This window comes from Astyanax mexicanus, chromosome 1 (assembly GCF_023375975.1).
Source record: "Astyanax mexicanus isolate ESR-SI-001 chromosome 1, AstMex3_surface, whole genome shotgun sequence".
Lineage (NCBI taxonomy): Eukaryota > Metazoa > Chordata > Actinopteri > Characiformes > Acestrorhamphidae > Astyanax > Astyanax mexicanus.
The window spans coordinates 79,534,164-79,554,294 of NC_064408.1; the positions used below are offsets into that span (position 1 = coordinate 79,534,164).

General features: G+C 38.2%; 1 protein-coding gene across 3 annotated transcripts; it reads right to left on the reverse strand.

Annotated features, from left to right (window-relative positions):
* Positions 1-636: 636 nt before the first annotated feature.
* On the reverse strand, positions 637-19,513 carry ttbk2b (tau tubulin kinase 2b). 3 transcript variants are annotated; one of them, XM_022663014.2, is made up of 15 exons: positions 19,258-19,513; positions 13,642-13,780; positions 11,492-11,639; positions 11,237-11,310; positions 10,973-11,113; positions 8,476-8,580; positions 8,297-8,362; positions 7,872-7,964; positions 6,878-7,003; positions 6,592-6,749; positions 6,233-6,428; positions 5,850-6,061; positions 4,567-5,032; positions 3,234-3,877; positions 637-2,608 (listed from the first exon to the last, which is right to left on the reverse strand). In XM_022663014.2, exons 2-15 carry the CDS (start codon positions 13,708-13,710, stop codon positions 2,299-2,301), a joined length of 2,808 nt encoding a protein of 935 aa, XP_022518735.1. In that variant the 5' UTR covers positions 13,711-13,780; positions 19,258-19,513; the 3' UTR covers positions 637-2,298. The 3 variants fall into 3 exon arrangements, with proteins under 3 accessions (XP_022518735.1, XP_022518732.1, XP_022518741.1); XM_022663011.2 differs by having other exon boundaries at positions 19,266-19,512; XM_022663020.2 differs by lacking the exon at positions 19,258-19,513 and adding an exon at positions 19,087-19,246.
* Positions 19,514-20,131: the final 618 nt, after the last annotated feature.

A 20,131-nucleotide genomic window follows, 5' to 3' on the forward strand; every position in this document is an offset into this window, starting at 1 on the left:
TCATCACTTACTAGGTGATGTTGGTCAGCAGCACAGATGTCTGTTAGCTGATGTATCAGAGCGCAGTTCAAAAAGAGGCGGTGGCTGACTTCACATGTATCGGAAAGAGGCATGTGCTAGTCTACACCCTCCCAGTGTTGAGGGCATTGCTTGTGATAGGGTGAGAAATTGGGGAGAAAAGCAGAATAAACATGAAAAGATGAAAAAAATGAAATGTACAAATGTAGACACACCCAAGACAATTAAAATGATAGAAATCCAATCGATTGGATTACACTTGAGGTGTGCTATAACAGTGTAAGCTCATCAGTCTTTTAAAATCACAATAAACAAATGAAAATCCTCTCAGTACAACCCAGCTACTAGTAATAATTGTTTTCCAACTAGTGAATTTGCATGTCCTGTCCTACAGGCAACTGGAGAGGTATTTGATTTAAATTCATTTGGTTTATCTTATCGTGATACAATGTACTTACTAAGCACTTAGTAATAAAATGGGGATAGAAGAAGTAAATGTGCTCTCTCTACATTTCATGATTTCACATAACCCACTCTGAATGAATTTATGAATTTGTTCAGAACAATTCAGTTATGCAGCAATTAAGAGAAAAGGGGGGGTAGTAAAGAGAGCCTACATTTATTAATGTCTTGCACTTCAGTATTTATTGTTATGTTATGAATACATATACATTCCAACAGAGTAACACCTTTCTTCATAACTTAACCATGTCTGTTAGCAAAATACATTACATGAAGCATGGAGTTGTTCCCTTAAATGTATTTATATCTATATACAGTTTTGTACATTTATTAAGCCATGTCACTACCATGGTTCTCTACTGATGTATGTGAAGTAACCAAGTACCTTCCGAGGTCAAAAGAGACTAAACAGAACTAAAGCACTAGTCTAACTACACAGTACACACAGAGTTCTTTTAGATACGGTGATATGAATATGTGACACTGTGGCCGCTCTGAATATTCTATTTGTGATCTGATGATTACAGTCATTTGACATGCGTCTCTGCAGGGGTCCTTTACCTTTCAAACAGCTCTCAATAAAATAATGCAAGACATCTTATGACCATGGTAATGGAACTGCTTTTTTTGCGATTATTAAATAGCTGTTACACTGATTTGTTCAAGTAATATTCTGGTAGTGCTTACAGTGTTCCAATTCTCAGTTTGAGCAAAGAGTTCCTTGTACAGTTCATTTGAAGGGTCCACAGTGCTACTCTGAGATTCATTAAGTTTCTTAATGATGGTGCCAATATTTACAGGACATATGGTAACAGGATATTACAAGCGCTGAAGAGATTATACTTGGCAATTGCAAAGTTGCTGACCCTTAATAACGTGACTGCAAGGTCACTCAGTAGCAAGTCGTTGAGCTACATCGTCATTGTTTCATTAACACATCTAATAAATAAATAAATACATTCTATAGATGATATTGTTTACAGTACATACATTCCCTGAAGTACATATATACACATGCTTTCTTAGACCATATAAGTCTATACATACAACGTATATTCAGCATGGATGGATGTCATTTGGCATGAGAGCTAAATGATGGTTGCATTAAAAAATATGGTAAACGTAAATAAAAAAAAACAGCAATAACTGCAGAAAAAGAGCAATATGACTGAGGCAAAATCCATGATAACAAACCAATGCCAAAACTGCAGCTGGAGCTCCCCTATACTTGATCGCATGCATTCTCACAAGTAAAATACAGTCTGCATTTATTCATTTGATCCATTTTAACAATCACACTTGCACACAGTTTAAGCTTCAGATGCACTTCTGGCACTGGTTTGGGCCTATGAGCATGTAAAACAACCATTTACAAAGATGGGAATTCCTATAGAGGGCAAAGTTATGCAAATACATTGGCACAAAATACATGAACTGCACTTAAGAATTTTAATCCATTTATAAGACAAGTTTATAGCTGGATTAAAATGAGTACAAATTAAAAGCAAACGATGGAATGCCAAGAAAAAAAGGAGAGTTGAAGAAAAGCATGTGAATGCCAGAGGTATGATTAAAATGGCATATACACAATGCTTTCAAGTAATCTAAACCATAATTGTCTCTCTGCCAAACTTTTCATTTTTTTCCTTTACATCTCCTCGTCATTTAATTAAAATAGGCCATACAAAGTCCATCACATTTACTGTTTTCTCACTCAAATCATCCATAAGTTCAAAGCTGCTTTTAACCACTTGATTAGTCTTAAATGGATAAAGTCATCTGAGGCCCATCATCACAACAGTAACTTCTTTAGTGGTTTTATTTGTTCACCTTCGTTATAGGTTTGTTCTCTGGGCTTCCTGATCTTCCTTTGGCACAGTATCCCAACCCGCGATTAATTCTGATCTCACTGAGTCGTGGGGGAGGAGAGCCTGAAATGCTGACTGGTGATTGGCTATGGCATCCCTCAAAGCGAGAAGGGGATGAGCTTAGTGAGCGCTGTATAGAGGAAGTGGTGCGCTGGTAACGAGAAGCAGCCACGCCTCCTCGCTCTTGCATCAGCTGAGTAAGGTTATCCAGGAGATCTGCATCACTGGTACTGCTGGCCCGGATACGGTAGCGCCTGCGCCTACAAGAGCGAGAGAAAATCAGGGAATACCATCACTAATATTAACAGCAATATTAAATAATCAATGTACCAGTTTCCACTGGCTTGAGCAATAAACATCTTTCCAATGCTTACACAATTACTTTTCATATTTTTTGTATTTAAATTTACCCAAATAATTTGATGTTTATTTAAATAGTTAGTTTAATATTGTATATTGTAATTTTTCCTTTGGAATCTAGACTTTTAAAAAAAGTTTTATTCTGCTTTTTCTGTATAACAGCACCAAGAAAGGCTTTCTGCTATTGCTGTGAGAAATTGATTAAATTCAGAAATAAGAGTGTTAGTGAGATTAGGATGAAACCACCCCACATCATCCAATGAGGTGTAACCGTGTTGGATTAATAAACACATAAATGATAACAGAACTTAGAATCACAAAAACCCCAACCTCGTAGTAAAATACAATTCCATTTTCCCTCCACCATTTTTGTGTATAAATAGTACAAGCCCACCCATCTGTAATCACTTTACTCTGATTTATGGGGTTCTTACAACCTTTGTATAAGTCTTAGAAGAGGCTTAATGCCAATTTCTTAAAATAAAACAATTGTTACTTTGACAGTCATCAATTATGTCCTCTCACCTGTTGTCTCCTCCTGGGCGGAGGGGTGGTTTTCCTGGGGGTGGTCGTGGCATAAAGCGAGCAGACAACTGCTCTGGCACAAGTGTGGGGCTGATCGGCCTCGGTATCTTACTCCTGCTGGACAGCGCGCCTGAGGAGGAGGACAGCGACAGGAGGTCGTCTCCCTGATAATCAGAGCCACGAGATCCTCGATCAGAAGGGAAGGAGAACTTGTCCCGGAGCAGTGCTGAGGGGAAGTGCTCGCAGGACAGTGAGAGGGATGGTGAGAGAGGGGCAGGAAAACTCTTCCTGGTAGGGGAGTCTGGATCACGAACAGGAATGCGGCTGGCCCTTGGAGATAGTTCCCGTGGTGAAGCTGGAACTGGAGAGGCAAGAGCTGCATCCACTGTGTCTCCAGTCGTCTCACCCTGGTTTGGAGTTGTGGAAGCACCACCGTCCGGACAGCCTGAGTCACTCTCCACATCTTTCTCTGTGGCTTTGACGGAGGTCAGTTGGTCGTTCACAGGGTCAGGAAGCTGAAAAGACATTTTCGGTGGTGAACCTACGGGCATATGATGTGGTTTCTCATCCACTGGATCATCTTGAACAGGATCACTTTCACACTTTTGCTGAAGATGGATGGACTCAGGAAAAGTGCTGGATAACTATGGAGACAGCAGGAATAACAGACAAGACGAGAGAAAAATTAGGACCTCTGGTGGCTTGAACATTATAAAACACCACACACTAAAGATATTCATACATGTTTTATACAGACTTCTGGATGGATTTTATTTAAAGGCAAATATCATATGTTCCTTATTTTTTTAAAAGTATAGAGTTATTCACTACATTTCATCCATTCACTCACTATTCCAAGAAGTAATGAAAGGGAAATTATGATGAGTATCAGTTTTTTTAAGACACCAGAAATATGGATACACATCAGATTGCATGATTATCTCACTTTAAAATTAATTTGACATTTGTCATATTCTCCTCTTACTTGATCAATAGAGCAGTTATTTTTTTTTAAACACAGAATTTAAAGCGGTAGCATGTGAGGACAGGGATCCTACAGCTGAGAAGTGTAATAGGCACGTTAGGACACATGCATTTCTGGACAAGCTGAAAGATTCATAACCATCCATGAATGTGAATTTATTTACTAACCTCAGAAAAACTATGAATAAATCAATAAATAAATATAGTAAAAATGTCCCCCGAAATTGCGGTGGCTTGTATGTCCTAATGCCCACCTAATGTCAACTATATAAATTGAATAAATAACCTGTACAGGAGACATTTTCATAAGCACAGTATAATGCAATAATTTGACAAAGTTTTTACTAACCTGTTCTAGCTGAGTTCTGCTAAGGTGGACCACTGAGGCAGGCTGAAGAGTGGGCAGCCTCCTCAGCCCAGTTACCCCAGACAACCCAGTTAGACCCGGTAGGCAAGGTAGCCTGGCAAACGGAGGGCCCGTGTGACAGAGAGCAGCATGAAGCTCCCCAGAGCCACTAAGGCTACTGGCCCGCTGGGGCAGGGGGTCAGACCATGTGCGAGGCAGAGCCAGGGGGCTAGAGGAGCGAGGGGACACCCCAGAGCGTTCCTCCTCATCAGGCTTAGAGCCAGCTGAACCACTACCTCCTTCCAGTTCAACTAGAACCCACTCCTGGGAGTCACCCTCTTGGGGCACTGGGCTGAGGTTAACTGCTACATAGCCACTGCTGGCTGCCCCCTCCTCATCCTCCAAAGAGCCTTGCTCGATACGACAGCCAGTCCTGTCCTGGGATAGTCCAGGTCGCTGCTTTCCTAGGCTAGAATAAATAACAGAAGAGGAAATATTACATACATTTCAACAATTTTGATAAACACCAATATATATTAATTGTTTTTTAATTGAACTATTGTTGCTGTATAATTTTAAAAGTGGCTTGCAAAATCATGAGGTAACCGCATGGCCTCCATCCACACGGTTGGGCACACGCTTGTAAAGGCACGTGTCGAAAGCCGTGCACCTCAGTCCAGCACAGTTTTGCGCAGATATTTCCAGTTACAGCTAAATTCATGCTTTTAACCCCAGAAAAACACTTATTTACCTTTTAAAAAGTCATTTAAATGCCTGATTAAAGGACCGATTACTGTTGTTTTGCTGTTTTTTACGTGTTTTAAGTGCTCTGCGATGGCTCAGCTCTTGATCGGTCCGGACGCGAGACAACGCACGGGTGGGGGAGGGGCTGGTGGCGTCATAGGCCCTGCATTGTTTAATATCACAATACATATCGTCGAAAAAATAATATTTGCAATGTAAAAATGTTCCAATATCATGCAGCCCTATTGCAAAAGTATTCTTACCCCTTGATTTTTTATTTTTTTTATTTCAGATTTTGTCAGCATACAACAACAAATTTAAAATGTATTTTACTGAGATTTAAGTGATAGACCAACACAAAGTAGCACATAATCGTGACGTGGAACAAAAAGTGATACATTTTTCTTAAAATGTTTCTCAAATACAATCTGAAAAGTGTGATGTGTGATGTATGAAAGTCTAATCAACATATCACACCCATTTCTAGCAAGAAAGAACCAAACATTTTATTAGAAAATGCTCTAGACTTGTGTGGTACTTACTAGGCCTCCAGAAAGCGTTCAATAGTGGGTTTGGGTTCAGGGGTCAGTCTCTTGTCCAGGCCCATACTCTGACTGTGACGTATCCTCCTCAACAGCGGAGCCACGCGATCAATGAGTAACGTTTCAGAGCGAACTCGTCTCGGAGAACCTTGGATGGAGCCACTGTTGGGGCTCTGATTGCCCTCTTTACTCCTCTCCTCTTCACTGGCCACCTGGGAAAGAAAACAGAATCACAGCTTCACTAACCTGAATCAGAAGTATTGAGTTTTCAATGTTCCTTCACAAACACAGGAGTCTTACTTTCTCTCTAGCTGAGAAAGTCACAACCTCACTCTGACAAGCTAAACTGATTTCCATTTGCACCACTTTGTCCTTCCTAGTACCTTTCTGATCAGTGGCTGAACGTGATTGCGGTTGCGGTCTCGACTGCGCTCCATCTCCTCCCATACATCAGCTCCCTGAGTATGCTGGGGCGGAATGGGGGGGCAATTGTCCGCTTCACTGAGCCGCTCGCCCTGAAGGACATCCTCTGTGTTTTCGCGCTGCATGTCACCCGGAATTGCAGAGGCATTGGCCATCCTGGGTGGAGGAACATGTCAGTCATTCATCACAGTGTATCATTACTAAAACAGGGCTGCACTCTATTCAGAAAAACTGAACAAGCATCACACTCTCCACTATCTCTTAATTATTATCATCTATGTTTAACTTTCTCAGTAGAGCATTAAAAATGTACACCTACCCCATATAAGCTGGAGTGAGACGAGTCAGCTGTTGCGCTGTAGTTGCAAGAGCAGCAACTGTGAGGGAATCCTCTGAATCAGTTCTCTCCCAGTCATAGGGGTCATTTTCCATGACATTGTAACTCTTCATACTCTTCTCAAATACAGACATCAGGAGCTGGAACACAGCAATCACACAGATAAACACACTGGATCAACACTACTCTGCTGTTAATTACACATTTAGTAAACAGCAACCGCTCAGTCACAACTTATCATTTAGCAGAAAAAGTCTAATAGAAGTACCTGATAGTCAGGTTTAGTGAAGTAGTCAAGGTTTGAGATGTGTTCAAGAAAAACAATAAACTCTGAGGGAAGGTGCTTGAGCATAAGATGATGGTCATACGTCTCCTTCAGATTCCCCACTTGCTCCTGAACAAGAAGGGAAAAGATTGGAATAAGCAAGATAATTAAAATGCTAAGCACCAAATCATAATGTACTCAAACTGATTATTCACACTACCCTGCCATAGTGTGCCAAGTGGGGTTGAAATAGTATGATATTGTTTACCATATCTCAAAACAGTCTCAAAAAATATCATAGGTTGTTATTTATAATATTATTATTAGAATATGTTTACCATGAAATAAACAAAGGATATATATTTGGGTGAACAAAAGCTTTGCTATAGATAAATATTAATATAATTAATTAATTGATTTACATGTTAATGTCCACCCTTTAAACCAGGGCTGGGAGATTAATGTAATTACTTTGTAATGTAATTAATTAATGGAATTACTGTTTTAACGCGATTTTCAAAATGGGATACTAAAGAGATTGTACATTTTAACATATAAAAGCTGCTAGAGGAAATCACAGTAGAGAGGCTTGTGTTTCTGTCAGAAACCTGAAAGAACTGATTTTTATATTTTACCCCTTTCCTCACTTGGAGGTTATGTTTGTGTTTAATATAAAAGCTGCATGTAAGGTTGAAATGGGCTGCTTGCTATTCGTAAAAAAAAAAAAAAAAAAAAAAAAAAAAAAAAAAAAACTAAAATTTGAAGTTAAATGTGAAGGGAACAATAGATTGTGCATCACTTCATTTTTTTTAATTGTCCAGACCTAATTTGAACTATTTTATAACAACAACTGTCAACTAGATTTGGTTTCTCTTATCAGTGGCAAATGTACACTCAATGATAACCATATATTTTTTATGCCATGGTATACATTAAAAATTATATTACTGTAACCCTTGTGCTAATTCAAACTGATGTCAAATCAGATCACACATACTTTGTCCTTGACTTTCCTCCAGGGTAGTTGGCCCACCATGAACTCCACAAGCATGTAAAAAAGAGACCACAGGTCATCATGCCGACCCATTTCCTGCACAGGGAAAATACAACATAGATTATTTGTTTCAGACAAAAAACATGAATATGGCATATTATACTTCCTATATATCAGTGCTCTATAACTAAAGTTTATAACTGTATTCATTTTCTACTGTAAAACATGTTAGCTACGAAGATCGTTTTAGAAACACTTTAACCAATTTATAAGAGTAAACAGAGTTAAACTAAAGTAAAATAAATTGAAATGAGTAAGGCATTACGAAGAGTATATTTCACACAGATATCACACTAAAAATGTTAAATTGTTTATCATAATTGTTTAACAAAAACGTGCACATGTAAGTGAGGAGCTGGTTTCTGTACCTTGTTCTTGTGAGCATTGATTGAGGCATAACGCACAGTTCCCCTGAATCCTGCCACAGGACGAGGCTTTAAAGAGCAATGACAAGAGTTTAGATAAAACAGAACAGATAATTACCACAGACCATGACAATGCAGAATATTCACACACATATTAAACAAATACACAGGCAGTAACTTACTGGTCGGACTTCTTGACAAGAGTTTGTAAACTGGCGTGCCAAACCAAAATCAAGCATGTAGCAGGTTCGGCAAGTGCTAGACAAGCGGCCCATGGCGAAGTTGGACTGGAAAGTGAAATTGGGACATTTTGTTGAACAAGTTATTTTCCAACAGTGGTCATTTATGCCTACAAACCATCATTTTGCTGTTGTAACTAACTATGGTTTGTGCAACGACTAGGGCTGGGGCGACGCATCGACATAATCGACGTCATCGATTACAAAAATACATCGATTTGCATAACGTGCGTCGGCGCGTCGTAAACATGGCGGCGCCTGTGGAGAGCATTAGAGGTTTTAGAGGTTAGATCGGGCCCAAAAATTCCAACTGGCTGTTTTCAGGCTGTTTTAATGAGCGAAATATGATCAGAATTATGTTAATTAACACGGTAACATAGAAGCATAGAACTATTATTTAATTAAAATGATTTTTAAGAACAGCTAAACACAGTTCTGCAAGTCAAACGCGGAGGAGTTCACGTGCGAGAGAGAGACAGAGAGAGAGAGAGAGAGAGAGAGAGAGAGATTTGCTTGTTCTACTCACAGGTGAAGGTTCTCTTTGATCTCCTCGTGTTCATATTCTAGTCCCATTCATAATTCTGCAGCTCCCTCAGTGTTTTCTGCCGTATTTTGCGGCTAGCGCGAGCGCTTACAACTGACACCGCGGACCGCGAGGTGCCGCCGCGTTTGTGCCGAATCCGACTCTCTGCTGAATCTGACTCCCGCTTCGCGGACAGAATCGGCACAACACCCCCGCTGTAGAACTGCGGTAGTGAAAACAGCGCTTATAAATAAATTAGTTTAGTTTCACTTTCAGTTTTCGTTATTTTTTTTTAAATAAAAATATAATTAAAAAACAGACGCCTACATCTCGGACTATTTTCTGGAGCCCGGGTCGGATTTACGGGCGGGCCTCGGGTCATGTCGGGTTCGGGCAGAGAATCTAAGCTCTAGAGAGCTTGGACTCCGGAGAGCAATCTCCAGCTACAAAAAAACGCCAGCGGGCATCTAAAGTTTGGGAGCATTTCACGCAAAAGGGCAACAATGTGGTCCTCTGCCATACGTGCAAAAGGAGCACTTGAAGCGCAAACATCCAGGAGCACTATGTCAACAGGGTCACACAGTAAGTTACCGTTTACATCAGGGTCTCCGCGGGTGTCCTTAAAAAGACTTAAGGCTGTCTACCAAAGGTTTTAAACCTGCCACAGGCAGAAATTATACATTTTTGGTTTATATTTGTGCATGGCATTTCGCAGTTTCCAGAAACAGTAGCATTATTCATAAGTTCAGGTGTTTAGCTAAGCTAGCTGCCTTAAGTTATTTTAGCTAGCGCCGTCGGCGCTGCGGTGTCACACCGTTTTCTGTCACCGTCGGAATTTTGTGACCAGTGCTCACGGTTATGAGCGTTCATTGGCAAAACGGAAGCTTTCTATACCTACACCTTACCCTCAGCCCTAAACTGAACCGTTTTGGCCAGTCGGGGTAAACATTAGAAACGAACACGTTTCGAATCGGCCAGTGCACCGGTCTGCTGAGAACTACTTGCCAGTGGTCACAAAATCTAGCGGTCACAGAAAACAGTGCAACACACGGTTGTGGTGTATGGGAGCTTATCCATTTTTAGCGTTATAGATCTAAACAACGTGCTGTACATGTAAGTGATTATAAGTGTGGGGTTTGGTTTAGTAGGCTTGTGGTGTTGTTGTTGTTGTTATTATATATAAATATAGTAATTTATCGTTTGCTTTAAAACGTAAAATAATTATTTAAATATGTTTCTCAATGAATAGATTAGTCGACTAATCGAAAAAAATAATCGTTAGAATAATCGTTTAAAAAATAATCGTTAGGGACAGCCCTAGCAACGACATAAAAATTTTTCACTGTTTGTATCGTATTTTCAATCATCGCTGTTTCAGTAACCCAGATTTAATGAGTAGGGGTGTCAAAATAAATAAGGCTCGCTACTTCAAACGGAAAGCTCACTATCCCACTTCTTTCTACCATCTAACCAATGTATATATATATATATATATATATATATATATATATATATATATATATATATATATATATATATATATATATATACGTATGTATATATATATATACGTATATATACGTATATATATATATACATACGTATATATATATATATATATACCCTTAAAACTTTACAGTAACAAATAGACTGCTTTCAAAATTGTGTTTAATACAATATTGCACACCCTCAGTAGTAACCTGGTATAGCATCAAACGATATGTATATTAGTGCATTATTATTACTAGTATTATTAAAGTCTTTAAAGAATACATTTAATCACTACTTGCTAAATGAAAGAATCTTACATTACCAGCACACATTCTGCCTATTTAATGATATGAATAATTTAATTCAGCCAATGTCTTTTTGTTGTACTATATAAAATGAAATCGGTCACTGATGATGCTTTCTTACCGGTTTGATGTCTCTGTGGAGGAAGCCCACTGAGTGGATACTCTCAATGGCCTCCAGAATCTGCCTGCCAAGCCTGAGGGTAGTGGACACAGAGAATGTACCTTGGCTCATAGTGCGCCGAAGATCTGCCAAGTTTCTTCCCTGCAATTACGTGTCCGTTAGTCAGATGGTTGGTCAGCATGTTTGTTATACTAATGGCTAATAAATAAAAAAACATTGTACAGAACCTTTCATTTAACTGTAATTCACACTAGAATATCATACCTGAAGTTCCATCACCACATAGTTGAATCGGTCGTTACGTCCACAACCAACAAAGCGGCAAACATGGTCCTTACCTTTAAACACAGGTTATGTCTTACTAGCACGCAAATTAATCTTTAATATGAAATGTTTAAAAAACGAATTTGTGGTAACACTTTCATAAAATTATTGATAACTCTGGCATGGGACCCTCAGTATTGCCCACAGATAATACATACACACCATGTGCATCACATGAACTTTAAACTTTCTTACCCTGGAGTCTCTTTAGGACAGCTACCTCCATCTTCAGGACCTGTTTGGGTTGTTGGGCAGATTCCACTTTAAGTGCCACATTGCACTGGTTCAGCTGGTCCAGCACTTCATATATCTCACCAAAGCCACCGCCACCAATCTTCTTTATCTGTGCAAGAAGATGTACAAACAGGGGTTATTTTTTTGCAAATATCAAGGTTATGTTTTTGGTTTTCCAACAGTCCGTTCCACCAGTTTCACTATTAACATTCAGTGATGCTTTTGTGTTTATGAATGTAAAGTATGTAAAGTATTTTAAGGTAAAGTGAAACCATGTAAACAGAGCAAACCGCACAGTCAGTACTTAGCATGCTTCTTTCAAAAATGTTTGACTCACCAGTCCACAGGACTTGGATATTTTTTAGATTTTTTTTCTGTTGTGGATGAAGCAGTAAATGTTTTAGTCTAATTACAAATTAATGAAGGTCATATTTGTAAAAAAAGGGCAGCACCCTGTCAGAGTGTGCTAAGTCTTCCGAACAGGCTTTTTGCTGTCAACTAAGGTTTCTGATTTACCTCAACTTGAACTCAACTTGAACTTCTCTTGATTTGTAAGCATCAATTATTTAAATTTTCATAGTGCCATGCAGCTACTAAGGGGTGCCAATGGTTGTCTTATACTCATTTACCTATTTACACTAACAGAAATATTGACAAGGTGTCAATACATTTATTAAGCAAAATTATCCAGCATTAAATATTTAGTCAGAAAAAGAACATATGTCTCACATATAGTCTATATGGTGTATCTAGAGAGGGGACACTCTTTGCTGACACAGGTGCTCAACTGTGCACACTCAGCTTGTATAATCTCCATAAAAAAAGCATTGCTATTAGAAAAGGACACTCCGGAGCTGTGGCACATGAGCCCAGTGTGCATAGCGCCACATGCTTGTTAGAGCACTGGAGCTGAAGCACTGGGTTACTGAACAATTGAACAGGGGAGGTCTGTGCACACTAATGCTCTTGTGTCTGAATGCAAGCACATAAATCACAGCAATATTCCAGTGTGTAGAGTGAAGCCTTCTCAAAACTGTAGTTTTGAATAGTACATATGATTTCAGAAGAAAAGGTGGATGTGCAGGTGTCTACAAACATTTTGCAATATAGTATGTGATTATTATATACATTATTAGCTTACTATTTAATGTATGCCAAAACCAATAACTAGTTTTAAGTTCCAGAAAAAAACTAAATTAATGCAACAAATGACCATTTGGACAAAAAAAAAAGTATTATACATTTAGATGCCTAATCAATGTGTTATAACAGTAAACTAAATTGTCATATATATGTATTAATCTTTGAAAGTATTACAGTTAGACCATAATTAGACCAGAAGGGTCTTATACAAGATATAAAATAATCAACGGTAAGTCTCACTTTGGACAGGCTCCTAAGTCGGGCAACTATTCGGTACAGTGCAGCAATCCCTCTTCTGATGATGCAACTATACACACCTGCAGTCTGCAGGCTGGAGTGTAGCAAACTGTTTTTTTTTTTTTTTTCATTTTTAAATCAATTTTACCATGAAGAGATGCATTGTTGAAAAACGTGTGAACTTGTGTAATAGACCTAATACTATATACATAATAAAAAGGTTTTATATTATTTTGATGATTTGAATAAAAGACTTTCATTTTGTAAATGATAATTAAATTCTCACGTGTTTCATTTATGTTTAATTTTATTTTCATTAGGCAGGGCCGCAGGTATTGGCCTACTAAAGTATATAAGGAAAATTATTTTTAAACAAAACATTAGCAAATCAATTCTCAGTTACATGAAGCTGTGCTGTACTCCTCAATCCTCAATTCAGGTCCTGGCATCCCCTGCTCTGCACTTTTAGTGCTTTTCCTCTTCCCAACACAACTGACTCAACTAATCAGCTCATTAACAAGCCCTTTCTGAGTAGCAGGGGTGTTGTAAACTAGACAAATTCTTTAAAAAGGAGCTGGTCAGGTTGAACAGGACCAGGATTTAGAAATAGTTCAGTAATTGAAAACATATTTTAAAAATATCCTGACAGAACTATCAGCAACAAGGAGGTGGGCAAATATTTTTTTTCCTAATGTCATCATAAAAAAAAAAAACACACAACACCAACTCACCACTCTCCATCGCTCTCGGACTACGTTTCCAACTGACAGTATGTCAGCCTGTTCCGCTGCTCCACTCATCTTAGTGCTCAAGTGTGGACTGAGCACGCCCAGAGGTGACCAGCATCAACATCAGTGCTGCAACTCCTCACTAAAATGTGAAGAAACAAATTAACACTTTAAAATGAACACATCAGTGTAAAATAAAAGTGTGAATAAAGTGAAAGTTTGAGTTCGGATCTATCAATTAATTGCGTTTTACTGAAGATTATAAAAGGATAGAGAGCAGAGGGAAGTGTGTTTTAGCAGTGAGATACAATGCTAATCAATGTAGTACTAATGAGACCTTGCAGTGCAGTGTTTGTTGAAAGGGGTTTATACTACTTAGACTTAATTAATAAAAAAAATATTTCCTGACTTTTCTGTTGTATAATTTTATAGTATTTTGGGTAGTATCTGTATTTCTCCACTCTTGGATAAATGAGAGCTGGACTCTGCAGATTCTGTTCTCATCATCTCTAAGAAATCCTGGTGGCTAGAAACATGAAGATCATGCTCACTTAAAGAGGATCTGACAGAACTATTCTCCAGCTGATGAACCTATTTATACTTCCTCCCCTCTGACAGGCCATACCAAGACCTGTTTAAGGACCTAGCCCTGATTCCTTCCTCCAAGTATTTGGTTAGGGCAAAGAACAAAAGTGCTGATGTCAAACACAGGCTAGTCCTTGAGGACAAGTCTCGCTGACAATTCGTCTTTGTGCCGGTCAGAGGTTAAAATAAAATGTTTGCTTAAGCTGCACTACAGAGCAGCTTAAAATAAAACAATCCTGAAATCCTGCTTTTCTCTATCACTAAAAAGCTTCTTTTTAGGGTTTGTATATTGGTGTAGAATATATATTTTAAACAGGCCTATTCATTGTCGTGTACAACCAACCAGAACTTCTGGTCTAAATTCTAGGACTGTGTAATGGCAAGAACTTCCCAATATGATGCGCATCAAAATACATTAAATCTGAGTTATGCAATTAGAACAATGGGATCTAACCACAGAGTACAACACTGATATCTAGTGGCGGGAGTTTAAACACCACACAAAATAAACCATTGTCTGACACCAATGTTTATGTTAACTAATAATTAAACTAACAATACTATGTTTTTAAAAATCAACAGTATTGCACAAAAATATACACAAAATAAAAAAATATTGCATGAAAAATGTACACAAAATAAAATAAAAAATTGCACAAAATATCACAAAACTTTGATATACTGATATTTTCTAATTCCCCTAGTGAATTTTTCAATTTTTCAAAATCTGTGAATTTATTTATCCTGAGTGCTTAATGTTTACTCAGAAAATATCATTAGCTAGTTTGAATAAGCTAGAATCGAATCAATATCTTAAAAATAGGTGCTGCCAAATACAAAACTCAGTATGGATACCTAGATAACCTAGATACCCAAAATTAGAGCTGGGCGATTAATCGATTTTATCGATTAATTTGAATTTACAGTTAAGGACGATGTGTTTTTATGAAAACACATCGTCTCTCTCCCGCGCGCAGCCCCGCCCCTCTCTTCCTCCCTCCCTTAAGTTATTTTGAGACGTGACTGCCTATTTAAAAAATAAAAGAAGTTGTTCATTTGTTGAAGTTCACTTGTATAATTTCTAACATATATAGAGTGTTTTTTACTCACTTTTTTCTCTCTCACAATGTTAATCCTTTACAGCTACAAAAACATGTATTATGCAAATTAGGCGATGGCGTCATTTAGTGACTTCTATCGACTTTTAGGAGATTTTTGTAGGGGAAAAAAATCAATTTAAATCGAAAATCAAGTAAAAATTAAGTAAGACATGAGTCAGCGAACCAGCCTGGGGTTGGGATACATCACAGAGCGTATTGCACAATGGAAGTAAACAGAAGATAGAAGATGACAAAGTGCATAGATTCTCTGCAAGAATTTGTGCTGTTGTTCCAGACATTTGTTTTTCTACAAAAAATAAAACATGGATCAACTTTTGGCCATTGTTCCTTAAGCCTGTACCACACCCACAATGGTTCATACTAAAAACCTATTAATCTTTGGTTCCAGCAAAGAGCTTTCCGGGTTCCACCACCTATTTTGTTGGTAGAAATGTGCAATGTGGCTTAAGATCAGGTGCTATTGGGTGACTTGACAAAGAAAAGTCTAGTAGCTTGTCGTCCATGCATCAGATGACAAGCCTAAGCCGTACTTAAATCTTGAAGAGCTAATAGTACAGATTAGGTTTTGACCATTTCCATTAGGTAGGGAGGGGCAGGACCATTTTTGGCTTTGTAAGCCAGCTTCAATTATTTAAATCTGATGAAGGCAGCAATACGCCAGAAAAAAAGATCTTAAAGCAACATGACAAAGCAAATACAAACTGGAAAATCAGCCAGAGGGGAGTTGCAGTAATCAAGTCTTCAAATGAAGACAGGCAGGACACACATCTGGGTGGCCTCTCTGGAAAGTAAAGGTTGAATTCTACAGTTGTTATAAAGGAGAAATCTGCATAACTGAAACAGATTTAGAACCGAGAACGATAACTAGTCATCCTCATCTAGCAAGGTTTGTGCCTCTGCAAATGCAGTGACCATACTCAAGGATATGACGACTGTGGTAAAGACCTGTATAATTCTGCTTAGTTATTCAGAGTGGGATTGCTGGGAAATTATTCACTGTGCAGAAACTGACTATGATTTCTTTACAGCAGGGACGCAGACAACACAAACCTAGACAGCCTATTTACTATTCAACACCCCTAGTAAGGATTTATATGCAACATAAACAATGATAGGGCACATTTCTATACTTATAAATGTTTGCACATCTGTATAAGCAGATGCATGCATAAACATACTAGAAATCAGCATCAGTCATCAATTTTCACAACATGGTATCCCTACAAATGTCCTTTGGTGGCAGGTTTACTGTACTTCATGCCCTCCATTCATCCCTAGGCATTAACAAATTTTAGAAGCAATGTTTAGGACTAAAAGCTTATCTTAAAAACATCAATGCCTCAAGAATCATATCAAGCATCAAATCATATTTGCATTCTTTTCGTACAACAACTCCTTTGTAGCTTTAGAGTCATTCCACTCTTCAGAGGTCTAGTTTCATTCATCACCACTGTGAGCAGCCCTGACTCTGCAAGCTTCTGTCAAAGACAGCACTTTGCTCCAAACTACACTGAATGACTTTGTTTACATCTTGACTCAGGAATACTCACAGGCAATCCTGGGGAGACACAGTCCAGCAGTTTGGTGCTTTTTCCTCTCTCACACACAAAGCTAATAAATCTGGCAGATGACTTAAACATGGTGTGCAGATAAATCAATAACCTGTGCTGGACTGGGAGTAAACACATTATTCTTTTTATGAATCTGTGAGATCAATTTCATTACGACACCTGCGGTAATGTAACTAACTAGCTAGTTCATGTGGAATAAACATCTCAGCGGCATTTACCACTAAGAACACTACATTCACGATCCATTCAGACACCCGAATTCATAACTCACTTTAACTTAGTTATGAAATCAACTACACAACAATATACCAGCTACTAACTTGTTTGTCTGGTTGTCCAGGACAGCATGGTTGATAATGGCAGATCAGATGATTTTCTGGTATCCGTATTTTAAACTGACAGCAGGGGGACGGAATGGATGTCATTCTTGAGATAGTTACACAATATACATTTTCTGAGCATATGATCATTTTTTAAGGATCTTCAGAGCTTAAAGAACACCAATCAACTACATGATGTATAACAAAATATTTGTGCAATTAGTCCTGATTTATTGAAGTGCTTGCTGTTTAGAAGTATGGAAAAATATACAAATAGAGGTTTTTGAGAATCTGACAGTTCTGATGGATATGGGCTGAATGTTCAGTTATGGGCATAAATGTTGTGCATCATGAAAATTACTTTAGCTCAATAGCATGATATAGCTGGTCAATAATAGGCAGCTAGCTGTGTTATTATTGCAACACCACTGCGGATGAGAAAGTTAAATGCCTAACCTAGCTACATTTACAGCTCTGGAAAAAAAAATAAAAGACCACTTAAAATGATGGGTTTCTTAAATTTTACCAAATTGAAAACTTCTGGAATATAAACAAGAGAAAGATGGATGATCACAAGCCATCAAACAAAGCTGAACTGCTTACGTTTTTGCACCAGGAGTGGCATGAAAAAAGCAGTGTATAAGGATGGTGGAGGGAACATGCCAAGATGCATGGAAACTGTGATTAAAAAACAGGGTTATTCCACCAAGTATTGATTTCTGAACTCTTAAAACTTTATGAATATGAACTTGTTTTCTTTGCATTATTTGAGGTCTGAAAGCTCTGCATCTTTTTTGTTATTTCAGACATTTCTCATTTTCTGCAAATAAATGCTCTAAATAATTAGATTTTTAATACAATAACAATATTTTTATTTGGAATTTTGGAGACATGTTGTCTGTAGTTTATAGTATAAAACAACAATGTTCATTTTACTCAAACATATACCTATAAATAGCAAAAAAAGAGAAACTGATTCAGAAACTGAAGTGGTTTCTTCATTTTTTTCCAGAGCTGTATGTTGTGTATCACATTTAATACACCTGCGACATCTCTCTCTCTCTCTTTCACACACACACACACACACACAAACACACACATATATATATATATATATATATATATATATATATATATATATATATATATATATATATATATATATATACTGAAACAGACCAATGGGACTTCAATAGCTACAACACCAGAATACAGAAATTTACCTCACAAGTCATAAGCCAGTTAACCTAGCTATCTAGCTCAGTTTAGCTTAGTTCAGCTGAATAGCACCTCATTTCTCTCCTTCATTCTGTCTTCCACAACAAATGTATGACAGAGTCCTTATGAAACAAGTCTTTAAAATAGCCTGTTTAAAATGATTTAGTTGAAAACAAGACTAACAAGAAGATCTATAACTACAGCTTTAAAGGCACAGTTGGGCACACAGCTAACCTATAACGGTACCGCAATAACATTTAGCTACATCTGGGCTAGTTGCTAGCTGGCTAATATGAGTTGCTAGCAGTGATAACCAGATTACAAATATACAAATATTAAAACAATAAAATCAGCTGTCGCATTTAACCTAACTAGCTAAGTACAGAGGGGACTGGAGGCTAGATAAACTATTTTAGGTTATCCAGCTAACCTATGTTATTAGCTAAACACCGCTGAGGAGGTGAGATATGTCCATTGAGCGAGCTTAGCTTAGCTTAGCCGCGGTATTTTGAGAATCTAACGTTAGAAAATAAACAGTGAAAATGGTAACGTTAGTTAGCTATTTAGCTAGTTAGCTGTTTAGACCTTCATTGACCTGCGCCGCTGTGTCAGGCTAAAGCTATCTATCGATACCTTCTTGTTCTGCATGTAAAGCCCTGCGGCTGCTCTCCGCTGTCAGGCAGGGGCAAGTTTAACTCGTTATCCTGCTCGTCCGCAGGTCCAGCTACCATTCATTTCTAAGAGTTTATCTAAAGCTAAGCTAGGCTAAGCTAGGCTAGGCTAACGCTCCGTGTTCCCCGTTACCAGGTTACCGTCTCCTTCTTCTCCAGCAGCCGCAGTAATCCACGCCACAGGCAGCTCACCGCGCTCATTTCTACCGCCCGCGCAGAACACACAGAGCGTACCGGGGGCTCGCCGGCGCCTTAATGCCATTCCGCAACATCATCTACCGGAGAAACGCGCAATAACATTAAACCCGGGTCAATCCGCAGCAGCAGCAGCAGCAGGAGCAGCGTCTCAGCCCCCCGAGGAGTCCCCGCCGCTCTGTATCAGCCCGCAGCGTCACCCGCCACAGTCCTCCTCCCTCACTCACTCACCCACTCCCTCACTCACTACAGTTCACTACCTTTAACACCACTGTATTAACACATGTTCACACATAAACACAACATCTCACTACAGATCATTACTCATTTCACTAAAGAACGTGGAGACATTAATGTTTACCCTAATCTAACGTAGTAACACTGCATCTTCAGAACACTTCAGAGCACTGATAACATTTTAACATTACAAAACACATTTATATTCATTTATTACAAGACTATTAATATAGCATTAACAGAGTCAGCTTATATCAAAATATAGCAAAAGGACGTTGGATCAGAGTTAACTTTTCCATCTCTAATGCATTCAAACAACGTTGATCTCTAATAATAATAATAACAGATAATACATATAATAACATATGCTAATATATAATAATAATAATTATTTGATTATAAGATTTCCATCTCTAATGCATTTAAACAATGGTGATTTCTGATGTCAGATTTGATTTATTCATGCGCATGGATTTTTACTATAAATTAACTTAATAATTTGATTCAACATTAATTTAACATTTTGTTTTTAATATACAGCTGTGGAAACATTAAGAGACCACTTCAGATTCTGA

Excerpts from the sequence above, each read along its gene's own strand:
- ttbk2b (XM_022663014.2), bottom strand. The coding sequence starts at position 13,710 with ATGAGTGGAGCAGCGGAACAGGCTGACATACTGTCAGTTGGAAACGTA. Across the intron at positions 11,311-11,491 it reads TGTCCTAAAGAGACTCCAGG|GTAAGGACCATGTTTGCCGC; the intron begins GTAAGAAAGTTT and ends CTGTGTTTAAAG. Across the intron at positions 6,062-6,232 it reads TTCAGCCACTGATCAGAAAG|GTGGCCAGTGAAGAGGAGAG; the intron begins GTACTAGGAAGG and ends TTTCTTTCCCAG.